Genomic DNA, 18,763 nt, shown 5'->3' with positions numbered 1-18,763 from the left:
AATAAATTCTGCACATTACTTTCAAAACTGATCTACTTGCCTATGTTTCTCATCCTTTTTTGTGTTATTGTTACTTTTCATATTTACATACCAAATCCACTTGGAATTATTGTTGTATATTATATAAAATGCTGAGGTGAACCTAGTTTCAATCAGTTCTTGTTGAGCAAAACATTTTCCCAGCACTTTTTGTCCTTGGATTTAAGGAAGATCAGCTTGTACTATGCATCTATTGAACCTTGCTCTTCCGTTTAAAGCTTTTCTATTTTATCTATTACCAGATAGTTTTGATAATTTCTACCTTATTATGTAATTTATTATCCAGCAATACCCAAAATTCCTTCTTTCCTATCTTTTTCTCATCATAAGAAAATTATTTTGATGTCTACATAAGGGATGGAATAGAGAACTAAAAGACAGTAGACATGGAGACTAATTTGAAATCTGTTTTAATAATCCAGGAAAGAAATGATGAAGTGTGGAACTTGGAATGGTGTCCATGTGAGTGGTGAAAAGGGAACACATGTAAAACATGTAGTGGAGGTAGAATTGACAGGGCTTGACAACTTATTGAAAAAGGAAATTAAAGGAGAAGAATGACTTAAAAGGTGGCATAGAAATTTTGACCTTGAGTTACTGAAAAAGTGGTAGAGTCCTTAATGGAAATAAGGAAATATGGAGGAAAAATGGGTTTTGGAATGAAAAAATGAAACATTGTCAGCAAATTGAGTTTGACATGGCAGTAGAACATCCAGCAAGTAGTTGTAGATGTAAGACTGGAGGAATGTAGATATGGAAGTCATTTTTATAAAAATTATAATAGAACCCGTGGAAGCAGATGAGATCACCAAAAAAGAGGATGTAGATAATAAAGAAAAGATGTAAGATGGAGGATTAGGGGATACTCATTAAGAACAAGAGATGGATAATTTTCAGCAAAGACTGAGAAAGAATAGTCAGATAAGAGAACTAGAAGATTAGATTACCATGGAAGTCAAGAGAAACAAAAGAATACTAGAAATCAGATGATTTACAGTGCCAAAAGAATTTTTTTAACTGAAATATTTTGTTTCAACATAATATACAAACTCCCAGTTGAATCCACCACAAAATTCAATCTTCCAAAGCAGTTAGTAAAACATCATAACAGAGTGATTGCAAATTTTTGGTACAAACAATTTTACACTTCAGCAGGAAAGAGAGAGAGAAAGAAAGAAATGATGCATACTCCTATAACAGACAGAGATGGGATGAAAGGTGTATATACTCCTATAGTATAGTACAGAAGGAAATGGGATCATGTGTAAAAGGAGAAGAGTTAATCTTGGCAGGAGAAAGACCAATTTACTATCTGAATCTGGAGCTAATGAGGAGGGGATGAAGGGAGATTATGTGTGGAATTCTATGCTGGTAATTTTATCAGCTCCCAAAGGATCAATAATTACTAGTAATTTGCCAGTAAATCTCAGTTCTTTCCTGAACTCAATGCCAACCTTTATTGGACATTACCAACTAGATGTCCCATAGACATCTCAAATTCAAAATGTCCAAAGCAGAACATATTTCCCAGAAACTTTCTCATCTTCCTAATTTTCCTGTTTCTGTTTCTCAGGTTCCTAATCTCATAGTCATACTAATAACTAACATTTATAAAGTGCTTACTATGTGACAGGTGCTAAGGGCTTTAGAATTATTATCTCACAACAGCCCTGGAAGGCAAGTGCTATTATAACCCCCATTGTACAATTAAGGAAACTGAGCCAGGATTACACAACTAGTAAGTAAGATTGACTTTGAACTCAAGTCTTCCTGACTCCAGGCCCTGCATTCTATTCACTGTACCACCTAGCTGTCCCAAGTCATCCTCTAGTCTTTCTTTGCCACCCCTCACATCCAATTAGTTTCCAAATATTATTGATATTATGCCCCTGTTCTCTCCATTCAGACAGCCATAGTTCAAACCCTCTTCTCTAGTCTCTCTCCTCTCTAACCTCTCTTCCACACTGCTGCCAAATTAAGATTCCTAAAATACAGATATAAGCATGTAGCCACACTACTTAAGGAACACTACTCCTTTTCTGAATTGACAGACTCCTCTTTTAAAACTCTTCACATTCTGTTTTTGGCCTTCTTTTCAAGATTTATTGTACATTACTCTTCATACCATATTCCAGCTGAAATAGCCATTTTGTTGTTCCCATACCTTCCATCTTTAATCTCTGTACTTTTATCACAGGCCTGGAAAGTACTCTTTGCTCCCCACCACCTCCTCACTGCTTAGCTCAAATTTTACCTCCTATGGAAAGCCTTTCCAATCCCCCACCCTCCAGTTACTGATGCTTTCCCCACAGAAATTATTTACATGTATATTCACATTTAATTATCTACATATACATTTTTCCCCAGTAGAATGTAAGTGCCTTGGATCAGTGATTATTTCATTTTTGTCTTCACATAGGCACTTAATAAATACTGATTGAATTGAATTAAATTGAACTGAGGTGAGTAGTAGAGAAAATGAGGGAGTTCATGATAAATAGCCTCAATTTTCTTAGAAAATTAAGGGGTGAAATCTGCTCAGATTGGAAGAAGGTGAGATTGAAGATTTGTAGAGAAGAGAGAGGGAAGAAAGGAAGGAAGAGGAAGCATTTATCAAGTGTCTACCACCAAGGTCACTGTAACATTTGGAACCTATGCTTTGGAGAGTGTGAGAGTCAAAGAAGAATAAAAGAATTGCTATGGAGCTTTAAGGGGCCAGTTAAGATTAAATAATGTCAACTTGCAATTGATCCAGTCACTTGTACAATTTTAGAAAATCATGTGCTACGGGTAATCCAGGACATTGTCCTGGCATGAATGATGTAAGGACAAGGGGGCAAGAGATTCAGGGGTGGAAAACAATGTACTGTTAAATTGATTCAAAATTCTGAAGTAAAGAAAGCAAGGCCAAAAGAGGAGTTATGATCTGGGAAATCAGGAAATTTCTTCCAGAACCTCAAGTTGCAGTAAATACAGTTTTCTTAAGTACCTACTATGTGCCAGAAATTGTACTTAGTGCTAGAGACACAAAGAAAAGAAAACAAAAAGTCCATGGTTTCGAGGATCTCACTTCTATTGGGAGAGACAATATGCAAACAAAACATACACAGGATAAATAGAAGGTAGCCTCAGAGGAGAGACTAAGATTAGATATGACTGGGAAGGGCTTCTTGCAGAAGATAGGAATTTAGCTGAGACTTGAAAGAAACCAGGGAATCCAGAAGGCAGAGATGAGGAGAGAGAGCATTCCAGGCAATCAGAGATAACTACTGAAAACACTCAGAATGAGAAAATGGAGGATCATCTGAGAGAAACAACAAGGAGACAGTGTCTCTGATACAGAGTACCTGGAAGGGAAGAAGGCGTAAGAAGGCTAGAAAGGTAGGAAGGGCTTTAGCAGCCAAACAGAGGATATTATATTTGATTCTGGAGGTAATAAAAAGCCAGTGGAGCTTATTGAATAGGAGAAAGAGTGACATAGTTGAACCTGTGCTTTAGAAAGATCAATTTGACAACTGAGTGGAGGAAGGAATGGCTGTAGGGAGAGAATTAAGTCTGGGAGACCAACAAGCAGGAAGTAGTCTAGATGTGATGTAATGAGGGGGTCTGCAGCAAGGTGATGGCAAGGTCAGATTAAAGAAGGGAGTTTATGTGATAGATGTTACAAAGTGAGAAAGAGAAGAAAGAAATTTAAAAGGAATGAGCCAGAGGAAGAAATGGAAGGACAAGAAATCATGATCAAAGTGTAGAATTTCAGAATTCATGAATTTCCTGAAAAAAGGTACAATATTGGGTCAGAAGAATAAGGTTCTGATTGAATCTTCTACTTACTGAGTGATACTGGGTAAATCATTGCACTTCTCTGCTCAGATTCCATATTACTAAAATTTCTAAGTCCACTTCAGTTCTTAAAATTTTCAGATTCAGGGATCTGAAGATCGAGAAGAATATCAGTTTTTCAGTGCTTGGACAAAAAAGCATTAGCACAAAGGCACCAAGGATTTAACATCAGGACAACAGGAATAGAGAGGAACAAAAAAAGCCCTGGTTTATACATCTGCTTTTCCACATAATAACAGCTCATGTTTTATGGTACTTTTGATGTACAAAGAAAGTGTTTTCCTCACAGTAATCCTGAGAGATAAGCATTATTATACCATTTTACAAATAACAAGGTCATTTTAGGTGCTGAAGCCAGTTCTTCTGACTTCAAGCCCATAATTCTTTTCACTGCAGAATTGGGTAACAAACGTAGATAAGCCAAAGAATGATATTATGGGCATCAGTATGACACACATGAACAGAAACAGAGCATATGACAATAATCATCCATAGGGTATAAAATAGGAAAATCCTCCATATGGTGATATATGTGGTTGTATTTATTTTTTTTAAACAAACTAAGGAATTCTTGGTACTGGTAGATTAAATATATCATTTCTAGCCAGTCCCAGTTCTTCATCAGTTGTGGGTTATCCAAGTCACCTTACTACCTTTTGACTTTCTACTGTTCTTTAGCTGAGGACAGGGAAGAGGAGAAGAAATTTATCTAAGTCAGATAATTTTCTGTTATTTAGCAATTCTGTTAAAAAAAAAACAAATTAGATGGAGAAAGACTATTTCTTCATCTGTTTCTATAGTTCTATCAGATATAACTCATGGATTTTATTGTTTCTGTTTCATTTCTTCATTAGCAAGGTTGATCTAGATTTATTTGTAATCATACTTGTACAAATGTGATATGGACTTGCAATGCACACTTTTTGTGTGTGCAGTAAAGTCCTGCTTATCATCTCTTTGCACACTTTTCAGGAGTTCTTTATTTTAATTTTCATGGTTTTAACCTCCCCCCACAAAATACATACATATATATGTAGATTTGCATATATTTCTGTGTATGTGTGTGTGTATATATCTATATGTATTGGCCCATGTATATACATATAGAGACATACATAGATATGTGTATCTATTATATATATGTATATATAGATAGATAGATAGATAGATAGATAGATAGATAGATAGATAGATAGATGTATGTATAAATAGATAGACAGACAGACATATACACAAACACACACACATCTTTTCAGCCTCACTTTTGGTTTGTTTGTGTTTTTTTCCCCAAAAAGCTTTGGAGCACATTACCTTGAACAAAAAAAGAAAAAAGCTTCTTAGATAACACAAAGAAATATTGCCCAGAATTCATACTGCCTTGCATATCCAAGTCCAGGTAATTCTACATACTACAAGCAATCCCCTAGAGTTTTGTACCCAGTCACTCTTTCTTTGATAGATTTATGTGAAAGGCTGAATGCTTTGCACATCTGAATGGCAACATTCTGTGAATTATCAAAGGACCTAACTACTTAATCTGAATACATTACCATCCTGTATGCTATTTAAATTTTCTAAAACCACTATTCATCCTCTTTTGCCTGTCTTGCTTTTTAAAAAGATCCAAGTAGTTGAAATGGAATGTATTTGGGCAACAAACACTGTGGTAAGTGAGATAGTAATGTTAATAGGGCAGAACAAGTATCTTCTTTGTGATTTTCTGTACACCCTAAGAAAGAATAATGATTTAAGCTTGAACTACTTTAGGGCACTCAGTTACTGATTGCTTTGAAGAATAAAGTTTCCTCCTGAGGTTACTTTGATTAATCAGGTGGAACTTACATAAGCCTTTTATTTGTTTCTACTTTCTTCTGTGATCTAAAGAAAGCATCATTTGTTCATTTATTTTTAATAAACATTTGAATGGATTTTTCAGATAAAGATGAAACAGTGTGCTTATGGGACTGACAGGATAAAACAGGGCATATCTGAAGTATTTTTACTGTTGTTAATAAGTCTGTTTTGATGGATTCAGTACATGGGAAAGGTCATTGCTGCGCTAAGATCATTGTTCCTTTGTTGAACAGAAAGGAAGCTGAAAATGTCTTGCAGAATCAGTCTGTTAATTATCTAGCATTTATTAGACTCCTACTATATGCCGATACAAATTAAGGCAAAAAAGAGTTGCTGCTCTTAAGGAGTTCATAGTCTAATAAACAACTAAATACAAACAAGATCTATACAGTTTAAATTGATGGTAGTTTCAGAGAGAAGACATTATGATTAAGGAAGACTGATAAAAGGCTTCTTGCAAAAGGTAAGACTTTAGATGAGATCTGAAGGAAAACTGGGAAGCCAGATGAGGGGAAATGTGCCAGGCACAGGGGACAGCCAGAAAACAGCCAGCATGAGGAGATGGAGGACAAGAAACATCATTGGATCTCTGGGTGCATGGCAGAGAATATAAAGAATAAATCTGGAAGGGAAGGTAGAGGTAAGTTATGAAGAACTTTAAAAGTCAAACACATGGTTTTATATTTAATATTAGATGAAATAGGAAGGTGACATAGACATACAGTATAGGTCAGTCCTACACAATTTGTGACATACCACTTGTGGCCCTCAGACCAGTTGCTGCACAGAAAAGGATTTCGGGGCAACCTTGGGAGACTTAGTTGATCACCTGCCTACCTCAGGAAAAGAGCTCCCCAATGTAAGTAGCAGAATGGCATCACCTGTTCATTCACTTCAGGACAGTCACTATAACACAAGGTGGTTAGTCTCTGTTATTTTCTCCACATTCAGTGTTCGGCAGGAAGTCTGAATTGCACTTAGAGCAGAACTGACAGGAATTCAAATTATAATTGTAGATGACCGGCCCTTTTTCCATCATATTGTATCATATGCCCTGCCCAGGTTCAATGGTTTGGGGTAAGATAGAGCTAACATCTCTTGGAAACTATCCCCTATTTGTTGGACCCATCTGTTGATGGGAGTTAAGAGTTCACAGGGAGAGGGGAAGAATTGTTAACTGAACCTGTAAGTGGGCTGCATGTGTGATGAGACTTTACTCATAGACTCATACTCATCTTACCTATCTGTAGAGAAATTTGAGAATATGAGAAATGAGCCCAACAACAAGCCCCCAACCGTGAGAAACGTGCTCACCTTAAACAAAGAACAATACTTGTGAAATCAGGAAAGCTTTTATTAATTTTTATATTCATTCCTACTGAATGAATGGGTAGCTCCCAAGTAAGGCTACAAAAAGATTACAATTTGTTCAGACCAATGAAAGCCCTTTATAATGTTAAACTTCCCACCACATCATCTGTTGGCTACATGACTTCACATTCTCCTCTCTGATAGGCTTTCCCTCAAACAGCTCATCAAGCCTGCACACAAGTTTCTGACCTTTTACCTGATCATGCTAGGTCACAACTCTGATTAACTGCTGTCACTTAAAGCTGGAAGGAGTTTTAACTCTGTGGAAACAGAACTCCTTCCTTTGTTTCCCACAAGACCAATCTTTATTTTGAAGGAGGAAGAAATAAAAAGAGGGGACTAGATGACTGAAAGGATTGACTTGAGTCTCTACCAAGCTCTCTTTTCTGATTCTCCTTGTAAGCCAATGCTAAGCATTTGCAAACAAGTTTAGTGTAATCTTTGGCTAAGGAACATAGTTTTTGCTATATGGGAAGTAAAGTGGCCCTTGGGATCAAACTCTAGCCTTATTAGTAGCACTGTAGTTTAATTAACCAACCATCTTAGCTTTCATTTTATCTGTTAGTCTGAGCTAGATGGGCTTATTGTATATATATTACTTTTGAAGTTTGAAAAGCTGTTCCTGTTATCAATTTTTTGGCTAGTATTTAGCTCCCAATTATACTTAATCACTTAAAATAAAATCTTTTTTGACAACATTTGGATCATTTATTTATTTTGTGATTGCAATTTTAAGCCAACTGTCTACATTAGTTGTCATTGCCTATATTGTAATGTTGAAAGTTTTATAGTTTTAAAAAGAGCATACATATATCTTCTTTACTTTGAAGTGAAGAGCTATAGTTGCTGTAGTTCAATCATATTTTAACATCAGCATCCATACAGTTTTATTTTACCAATGGTCCAGTTTTATGATAGTTCTGTTATTTGTAACCAGAACAGTTAAGAATTAGAAACCAAAATTGACAGCTGTAGGTAGAAAACTTTTGTCCGTAGGAAAAGCTGCTGACCTATCATCTGACAAAGAGAAAAAAATCAGTGAGGCAATTACCCTACCCTAGGAACTAGTTCTATGCTGAGGATTAATAGATTAAATGGTACCACCAACCTCCTTCTGCAGTGACCTAAAATTCCCAGAGAATCGTGCAGCTAATCTAAATAAATTCTAGGTTTCTCAGGGACTGGCAGCACTCCCCCAAAGGCCCAAATTCTTGAATTTTTACCAAACCAATACAGATCATGAACTTGGTGAGTCAAATGGACTATTTTCCCACCCTCTCAGCTGAATATCTTTCCTCATACTTCACCTAAAAAGTGAAAACATTCACCAAGAGTTCGCCCTTTCCTCTTCCTCATCTCACATCACTCAGAAATCTTCCGCTTATCCACTTCACTTCTCTCTCACATGGAAAGATGGATCTTCTTGTTGCCAAGACCAACCTTTTTGGTGGAGAAAAGATGAAATGACTAAGGAAACAAAGATTTGATCTTCTAAGCATATTGATTTATTAAGCAATAAATGGCAATTACTCACAACAAACTGGGACCAGATCTCCTCAGCCTGGGTTTGTCCCCTGAATACAGGAGGAAACAGACTTTTATACATAAAAAACAATTAAATAAGACCAACTAATTGAAATGGAACACTACAACATTAGGTAATCTGGTTTCTAATTAGATGAAAGATTAAGAATTTTCCAATTTGGGAAGGGAAGAGCAAACAGGTACAATTCTCTGAATTCAGAAATAAAAGTTTTCCTGCTCCCCCAAGTGTCTGTAAACGATCAAATGAACATGCAAACAATAACTGATTGATCAGTATAGATAAGAAATATAGGTTGCTTAAAATGTACAATGGAAGAACAGTACTTACATCAATCTTTGGGCTTTACTGGGTTTCTTGTCAACATAATCTAAGTCCTTCATTAAGAACCTCTAAACAGCATGTAGGGGTGCTCCAGATTCCTAGCCACACAGGGCTAGGTTTAAACAATATAATAAGGTTTTTTCTCAGTTCTCACAATTGAATAAAGTTTTCTCACAAGACAGAAATTAGACTAGGTCCATAATTGAATAGAAAGGTAACTGAGCTAGCTCCAAAATTGAATCATAAGATAGAGTCAGTGTGGTTCACTCAAGTCCTACCACCACTTACTTGTTGTGGTTATTTAGTCATTTTTCAGTCATGCTCTACTGTTCATGAACCCATTTGGGATTTTCCTGGCAAAGATATGGGAGTAGTTTGCCATTTCCTTCTCTAGCTCCTTTTACAGATGAGAAAACTGAGGTAAACAGGGTTAAGTGACCTGCCTAGGGTCACACAGCTAATGTCTGAGGCCAGATTTGAACTCACAAAGAGGTATCTTCTGACTCCAGACCCAGCTGCACTACCTTGCTACCACTTGCTGCTCCAATCTCCCTCAATTCACTTGATTTGGGAGTGTCCTAGCAAATGTTTCACAATTAGCTCTCTAGGGGAAAAAAATTAAATTTAATCTGCATTATTCATATTTTCTCTATCATTTTCTTAAATCTAGAAAATCTATAAAACAGTAAACTATGCCCTAATTTGTAATGTTTGCTGACTTCTGAGGTATATATGTTTACACTGAAAATTTTACAGTCAGCTTCTGGGAGCCAGTAAGAACTAAGTCTAGCAGACCCCTGCCTTGATCCTAACCTATCCTGTCCTGGAAGCATATAAAGCTTCACAGCCTTCCTATCTTTATAGTCTTCTTTCTTGGTACTCCCTTCCAAGATTTGTGATCCAGATATTGGCCTACTTCCTGTTGCTCGTGTATAAATTCTGTGTCCTTATGCATTTGCACTGACGTTCCTCAGTTCTGAAATTCTCTGCCCCACTTCTCTTCTTGGTTACCCTGGCTTCTTTCAAGACTCAGTTCTAATCCTACCTTCTGCAAGAGACCTTTCCCAGTCCCCCTAGTTGCTGGTGTCTTCCCCTCACAAATTACTTCCATCTATTCTCTACATATCTTCAATGTACTTAGTTATTTACATGTTGTCTTCTCCATTAAAATGTATGCATGTCAAAGGAGGGATCTGTTTTTATGGAGTATAGGCTCTGTGAGCCCCCCCAGAACTCCCACTTGATCTGTGTTTTCCTCAGGCCATAAACTTTTCATTATTGATATGCGTGAGTCTCTGTTATTATTAACCTAGCCTAGCCCTCCACTGTCTGTTATCTCCAGGTAGTCTTTAACTACTTTCCACCCTTAATCCCATTCTCTTGGTTCCAGGAGTCTAACTGCTAGTTACTCCAGTCTACAGACCACTCCCATCAAGACTCTCCCTAAACCTCTCCTCTAGTCACCTAGACTACTTGGACAAATCCCTCCCACAGTCTTTCTGTATATAACATCCTTCTTGTCTCCATTAAGGTGCTCAGATTCAATATAGCTTAGATTCTATCTGGCCTCTTTGTTGTTGTGTTTGTCCTTGGTTTTCGAAGAGGACCATGACATCAGAGACATGATGACATGACTTGCACTTGACTTGTTTTGAGTGAGGGAGGGCTGTGCAGGTTACCAGCCTCACTTCTACCCCTGAGCCATCCGAATCCAGTGACTAGATATTCATCAGGATGCAATGGGAGACCTTGGCCTTTTAGACTAAGGCCTTTTGAGGTACTCACTTAAAATGAGGTAATGCCCATTCAGTGAATAAGCCTCTTGAAAAGTAGTCCAGGGGAATGGCCCCTTTAATAAAAAAGAAAAAATAAATAAATCACACTGGAAGGGGCAGGAGCCTCAGAGTTGTTGTTTAGAAGAGAAACTGTTACTACTGACATTCACTGTAAGCCAAGAGGGTCGAAAAATAGCAACTGCTCATAGTAAGGGATTGTCAAGAGAAAAAAAGGCACTACTATCTGACTTCACAGATTTAATATGTAAATGGTCAACTACCAAAGGATTTCTTTAAACAACCAAATATACCAATTTGGAGGAACAAAAGTTAAGGAATCTCAAGGGAAATTATGGGGGAAAAGTAGGCCAGAAGTGGGACCAGTGGTACTGGATTTCAAATAATACAAAGCAGTAATCATGAACATTATCTTGTTCTGTTTAAAAAAAAAAAAGACAGTACTCCCACTCACTACAAGACTTGAAAGAAAAGACTTGATGACCACTTATTCGAGTATTGTAGAAAGGATTCCTGTTTGGGTGCAGGGTGGACTAGATGTATGGCTTCAGAGTTTCCTTAAAACTGGAATTTCTATGATTCTATAACAAGATTCTGGCTCTTTCCTTACCACTTCACTCATTTTTACATTTCTCCTGACCTTTGATATTTTATGATACAAAATTATAAAAGTATATCAAAACGTGTATTTTATATTACTTTATATTTTCTACTTACCTAGTACCTTCACAGCATAAAGAGGACTCTCCAAGACAACTCCTTCCTCAGTATCAAATATAGGATTATATATTCCAATTTTGGGAGCATCACAAATGCTAGATTCCTTAAGAGTCTGGCCAATATGGCAAATCTTAAACTTTGTTTATCTTTGGCTGAAAGGAGGCTTGAGTCAAATTCATTCAGACAGGACCTGTCATTTCAGTATTTTGGGGTCCCCAGCACCCCTAAACCATAACATTTTGACTTTTTGTTTTGCCCTAGCACTTAACACAATGCCTGGCGCCTTGTGAATACTTAATAGATATTACCTACCTGCCTACCTGACTAACTGACCTGTCTTTGGGAAACATTGTCAGTTCAAGAATCAACTTGCTGTTGGGTTGACTTCAGAATAGCCTTGAGAATAATGACTCCAATGGTAATATAATCTGAAACTTGGAGGATAGTCTAATACAGGTGTGGTCTGTATGTTTTCTGATTCAGGGATGTTCAAGAGCTTGATGGAGACCTTTCAGAACTTCTCTGTGTCATCCTTTATCCTATCCAACCATATATTTAGAACCAGGTTAGCCTTAGACTTTTAGGGAAGAAAAGAATCACTTAATTCACAAAATTCTACTCTTTGTTATGTTATTGCTTTATGCCTACCCAATCTAACTTATTACCAGGCCAAAACACAATTGGCCCCTGGGAGTGAGGGAAGGAGTCACTGTCTCCCCAATTTCTCCCAGGTCCTTTTTTTGGTAGATCTTTTTTTATTTTTGCCTGAGTTCCTTTTTCTTCCCTCCTCATTTTTATGTGGATACAAAGGTACCTTATAGGTTGAGCTGCCCTTTTCCTAGTTCATCTTCTAAAGGTGCCCTAAAGACTCTTGATATAAAGGTACCCTAAGGGTTGAGTTGCTTCTTCCCTGGCACCTTAAAGTCTCCCCTTATCTTGGAATACCATAAAACTTCCCCCTAATCCTTAAACATGGAATTCCTTGTCCCCAACCCATCCCGGGGAATGGGATTTCCTTATCTCCCTTATCTTGCATCCTTCATAGTCCTCATCCAGTGACTTTCTCTTGTGAGATTTACCCTAGATCTCCAATCCCCATAAGGAAATCCTAAAATCATCCTATGTAAGTTTGACTCTTTTTCTCTGTCTTACTGCCTTTTGTTTAGCTCCTTGCTAAACCACTCCAGTATCTTTGCCAAGAAAACCCCAAAAGGAGTCACAAAGATTCAGATATGACTGAAAATAACTAAACAACAACCTAATAAATACTCATTGACTTATTGACTAATTCCTAGGATTGTTATGAGGATAAAAAGTAAACTCAAATGTTAAGTAAGTATAAAGCAGTTTTATTTTCTTTCTAATTTTATAAGATTAGAAAACCAAATTGTGTTTTTAAAATTTGTGTATTTCTGTTACTGGTAGATCTTCAGTTGGCATATATTATGAATGTCAGCATCTTTATGGGCCTTTTTTTTTTAAAACTTTGCTGATGCTGTTCATCTTAAAGGAAAGCCCTTAGAGGGTAAGCACTGTTTTTTTCTAACTAATCTCTGTATCTTTCAATCCACTATATTCGATATTAGTTGGTGATGGCTATCTTTTACCAATCTCTGTATCTCTCCATCCAGTGAACCAGTTTACCCTGAGAGTATTTATACCTTTTTTAGAGCCAGAGGGCATCACATTCCTTGAGAACCTGTGCTTCATTAACAAAAGGATTGGAACAAATCTTCCCTGTCAGACTATGGGTCTGAAAGGTCCTCCTCAGTCACATTCAAATAGAGGCAGTTGTTCTCCTTACCTCAAATCTATATTCTCATCATTCTCACCTATGCTCCACAGACCTGCTAAAGTGATTTTCCTAAAGCGCAGATCTAATGTCATCCTCCTGCTAATAATTCCAGTGACTCCCTATTTATTGCTTCTAGGATCAAATACAAAGTCCTCTTTTTGGTGCTCAAAGTCCTTCATACCTTGGTCCATTCCTACTTTTTCTGATTTCCCTTATTTTGCTCCCTCCCATACACACACTGTGGTGCAAAAAAACTGGTTTACTTGTTGTTTGTTGTATACAATACTAAATTTCCTGTCTTTGCGCCTTTGGCTAGCTGGAGCATTCCATGCCTGAAATGCTTTCCCTTCTAACCTCTGCCTCACTTTCTTCAAGACTGCAGACGGCCTTCCTAGTGTTCCCACCCACCCAGCCTCTTGAGCTTTCAAGAGACTTCTCAAGTAGAAATATTACCTTCTTTCTACTCTGTGTGTATATATGTATTTCATATGTACTTATTTATTTACATATTGTCTCCCTGATTAGTATAAAAGCCTCTTAAGATGAATTGAACTATTTTTTGTGTTTCTTTTTATCTCCAGTGCTTAGCAAACACCTGGCACAGAATAAGCCCTTAATAAATTCTTATTGATTAATTGGTTGATAATTTAAACCTTGCCTGTCCCGGCACTATTATGAATCAGACCTTAGCGAGAAGATCATTATTAAGACAGTAATTTGATTTCAGGCCTAAGATTTCCCCAACAGTAGTATACCATAGTTAGTTATTTAGTCATAATACCTTTTCTCCCTGTTCAGTACCCCAGGGACTAGAATCACAGCAGACTAAAAAGAAAGGACTGAGCTAACAGTATTTAGAGCCTGTAACAATAAACACCCCAACATACACAAGGGGACCTGTATCACCTGTTCTTAGATCTGCACTTATAAAAGGCAGCTTTTGGGGGGTTAACAATCACTTTAATCAAGCACCATGTATCAATCCTTTAGTCAATCATTTACCTAACTTCAGTTTGAACAATTTGAACAGCTACTGAATTAGCTTATTATAATCCCAAACATATATCCTATGTAGTTTTAGAATATAATTTAGCAATGATAATTTGCTCTGGTGGTCCACCCAAATGGATATTTTTTTGAGGTGGATCATTTCTTTGTTTTGTTGTCTTTATTTTAGAATATCTCAGAATGGAAGTTCTTTATATGCACAAATTATTCTTGCCTTCCTGTTGTTCTAATGACCACAGTCTCAGCTGAAATCTCTTCTTGTGCAGGTCACAGTGCTGTTGATATCACCAAAGTGGCAAGAAGGCATCGCATGTCTCCATTCCCACTGACATCTATGGATAAAGCTTTCATCACAGTCCTAGAGATGACACCGGTGCTGGGAACAGAAATCATCAACTACCGAGGTACAATCAGATACAGCATTGCCCTTTGTGTACTGGTTGCAATGTTTTTCTATGATCCAGGTTATTATTATTATTATTAAGATCTATACTTTCACAAAACAGTGAGTTTAGTTACTTGATATTAAACAGCTTCATTATTATCATACTACTCAACTCTCAGAGCAACAATTTTTTGCTTCCTTTATTAGAAAAAAATAAGGAAGAATTGTTGTTGTTTTTTACTAATTTCAGTATCAACTAAAGAAAACTCAGGACTGAGTAGTGAACATAGCTATTCATGAGACTGATATTCTGCTTGATAAATGGAAAACAACTGATGACACTCATGAAAATGTTTTTCATGATAATGTTGAGGCATGGGATCCATATTGAGGTTGGGGTGCTCAGGACCCCAAAATACTGACACCGGGTCCTGTCAAATTAATTCGTCTCAAGACTTCTTCCAACTAAAGTAAAACAAAGTTTATTAAGGGTTCACCATGTTGGGTTGACTCTTAAGGAACCTTGCCATTTGTGACACACAAGCAGGCCAGCTATAATCTCAGCTAGACAGAGTCTGAGCTGGATTCAAGCCTTCATGGAGGCGAGATGGAATTTATATGTAGAAAGTCGGTGGGAAAGATCTAGAGATGATCTAGTAGTCTCGGAGGAGGATCTAAGGGGGATCTTGATGAGACTGTGGTAACTAGTGATGTAATCAAGGGTGGGAAACAGCTGGAGGCATTTGGAAGGTATCACAATACAGGGCTTGGGTGGGAAGCACATGGGGCAATCTAGAGGTAACAGGTAATGGAAGGCCAGGCTTGTCCAAGGGCAACAGATTTGAGTGTGAAAGGTCAGATTAAGTGGGAAGATTCAAGGGGGTTGCCAGTCTGAACCCCATTGACCTCTTGAAAATCCGCTGACACATTGTCCATAAGAATCACCAAACATCATTGACTTCTCTTTTTTCTTCTTTGTATTTCTTTTATTAAAATTTTTTATTATGAACTTCATAAACCTGAATATCTCTATATGAAGAACAAAAAAGGATCCATGAAACTATGAATCCATTATGTACAGTTTGCTTTTTAATTGCATATTAAATTTAACATGTTAGTAAGAAAACTGCCCTGCTTGTATTCTATCTCTTCAGCTTTATTAGACTCTCTTCTATGATTTTCATTACTCCTTACTCTCAGACCTAAGTAAAGTATATAAAATTCTCCCTGTTGGAAGTTAGTGGCAAGGTCAGCTTCCTCAGTTTTTCAGGATTTTGGAAATAATGCATAGAAATCTAAAACATTTAATTTAGTGGTTTTTAAATTATGTAACATCTTAACTGCTATATATGTAGCCCTCATATATATATGGATTGAACCAAGGTTGGAAGTGCAATTATTTAGCGAAAGGACTGTACTTCCGTTCTTTCCAATACCATAAGAGACAAAATAATTTAAGGTGACATAACAAATGGTATTTATTTTAGTTGGAAGACTAAAGCTAGTGAAACATACTAAATATCAGATTCCATCACAAACTTGGGAGGTCCTCTCTATTCAGATGCTATGTTAGGACATTTTGCATTTGTCCTGCATTTCTAGCTTACTTGTGTTATATAAGCAGGGTGTCAGGATACACATTTACTCTCATGTTTCTCCCCCTTGAGGAAAATTAAGATTAAAAGAGTCCACTAGAGGAATGAATCAGTCAGGTCTTCATTATATGACAACTGGAGTCAATTTGGATAAAATTAAAGTTCCCATCTATTTTTAAAGGTAGAGTGATTATGCAGAAATAGATTATACATATTCAACATATCCTCTGACACTGAGGCATTTTCAGAAAGTATGAATATATTCTCAAGTTAGAAAGGAATTATAAAACATTAACAATCTTAAAATATATTTTTCTAACCCATCCTCACCACTTATTATTTTGGAGGAGTATTACTAAATAGCCACACTTAGACACTTTTGCAGCACTCTTAGAGGTTGAGATGTTCAATGTCCAAAAAAGAAACCTGTACTTTATTGAGGAAAGAAAGAAGAGAAGTCTTTTTTTCCTTGTGAAAGGAAATACAGCAAGCTAGAACTTACTTACTTTTCATCTGTCCAATAAACTACAATAGACAAACTTTTCAAGGTTGATTAGCTTTCTATCAGAAACTGCTTCTATCCTTGCTGATGAAAAAGTGACAGAGATCCCTACACTCAACTTCTAAATCAGTTAGAGCTTGGTTTTTAATGCAAAGCAGAATTAGGTGTAGTGGGGCCTTATAGAACACTGTAGTTATATTTAAAGAAAATAGTATTTTGTGTTTTTAAATGTTTATACAAACTGAAAGGCAAATGGAAGAAGTAGTCATGTATTCCAAAGTATGACAAAAATTGTATATTATCATTTAATTTGTATCTGTGACTGTAGGGCTTAAAATTATTACTGCTGCTTTTTTTTTTAACCTGACTCATTAGCTAAGCAGCTCAAGTTAGAGTATCATTAATGCTTCAGAATCTTGGATGGATATTTGAATCTTGCCTTATCAAATCCAATATGTCATTTTTAAATCGAGTCTTAAATATGTCCTTAAAACTTTGCCCGATTTTTTCTTTCTCCCTTTTTTCATTGATTGTGATCTTTTACATTTTATTCATTTGTGATGAGTTTAACAGTTCTTCCAATTCAGTAATGCCAAAAATTCATTGAACTGTACTACCCAAAAAAATCCTAGTCAACGGCATTATAGCTAGTCCTTGAACCTAAGGAAGATAATTTCTTGGAGAAAATGCTGTAAGTGGAAATTGTACACTCTGAACCTTACTTTCTTCATTTTTGTAATTGGAGGTAAGGCTACTGCCCAAAGGCCTTTTTAAAAAAATGACCAAAATATCATATATAATCAACTACAAAGAATATGCCTGTACGTTGCATAGAATGAAGCTTTACAAAGTACATGTAAATCAATGAAGGTTTGATACAATAACCAACAAATAATGTTTCTCTTTATATGTCACAATGTCAGAGTATGTAGCATAATACTATTTTGACAGGTGTCTTTGAGGAGTCTTTTTGTGAGGCTTTAAGGCCTTGTAATAGCTTTTCAATGTGGGGAAATCTGTTGACATCAAATGGAACAGGCTAGCTTTTCGAAGGCAGTGGGTTTCTCTCACTAAAAATCTTCAAGGAAAGGCCGAGTGGCCACTTATTTGGGTATGTTATAGAGGAAATTCTCTTCATGTACAAGTTGACCTCTAAGTCCATTTCAATCTAGTACATTGGTAACTTTCATTCATGAAGAGGCATCAAAGGAAGGACATTAATGGAGAAATAGGACAGAGACTTTTAAGGGTAAATAAGAGAAATGATCCTAACAGTAAAAAGGCCAAGATGTGTGTAGAGTTAGATGGTGGAGGGTGGAGAGAGGAGGGCAGGAAAATTGAACATCAGTGTGTTCACCCAGAGATCAGTGAGTTCTCCGTGGGAAAGAAGGCAGCCCAGCCCTCAATCCCTTCAAGTTGAGGGAGGAATAAAAGAGGGAGTAGCCCAGAGAAATTATTGGCAAAAGCCAGGAGGAATGGAGGCTAGGCAGACTCCTTCCCTCTACTTTGTCTCCAGATATCTTCATTCAGGTGTTTGAGGAAGGGCTTTCTCTTGGAAGTTGTAAAGCAGCAGATTTGGGATGTATACAAAGAAAATAAATTTTTTAACTGTTAGAGCTGTCTAAAAATAAAAGGGCCTACTTGGGTGGTAGTAGAATTCTGCTCATAAGAGGACTTGAAGTTGAAACTCAATGGACACTTTCCTATGACTTTGTAGAAGGTTTTCCTGTTTAAGTAAGGGTTTAACCAGAAGATTTCTGACATCCCTTACATCTCTGAGATTCTGCAGTGCTTCGACATTTTGCTTTTTTCCTGTAAATTTCTCTTTTTCAGAGATAGCATTAGAGTTCAAATAATTTGTCTATCTGCTGCATTCCTCATAATTGGCTAATCAATATATATCTTCTGTTGTGTACTCTCTACCCTAAGTGCCACAAATTTCTAATATACTCATTATTAAATGGCAAAGCATAGTAAGTCAATGTACCATACTT

At 36.7% G+C, this 18,763-nt stretch overlaps 1 protein-coding gene across 10 annotated transcripts in view; it reads left to right on the top strand.

The window, feature by feature from the left end:
- GPHN (gephyrin) overlaps positions 1–18,763 on the top strand; it is a 749,523-nt gene that overhangs the window by 614,577 nt on the left and 116,183 nt on the right. For all 10 annotated transcript variants that reach the window (XM_072629565.1, XM_072629558.1, XM_072629556.1 and 7 more), the window contains one exon: positions 14,554–14,691. In XM_072629565.1, the coding sequence (XP_072485666.1) occupies positions 14,554–14,691 (138 nt within the window). The remainder of the gene's footprint in view (positions 1–14,553; positions 14,692–18,763) is intronic.

Source organism: Notamacropus eugenii, chromosome 1 (genome assembly GCF_028372415.1).
Source record: "Notamacropus eugenii isolate mMacEug1 chromosome 1, mMacEug1.pri_v2, whole genome shotgun sequence".
NCBI lineage: Eukaryota > Metazoa > Chordata > Mammalia > Diprotodontia > Macropodidae > Notamacropus > Notamacropus eugenii.
Note: the sequence above shows the minus strand (reverse complement) of the source record. Positions and strands in the feature narration are given on the sequence as shown.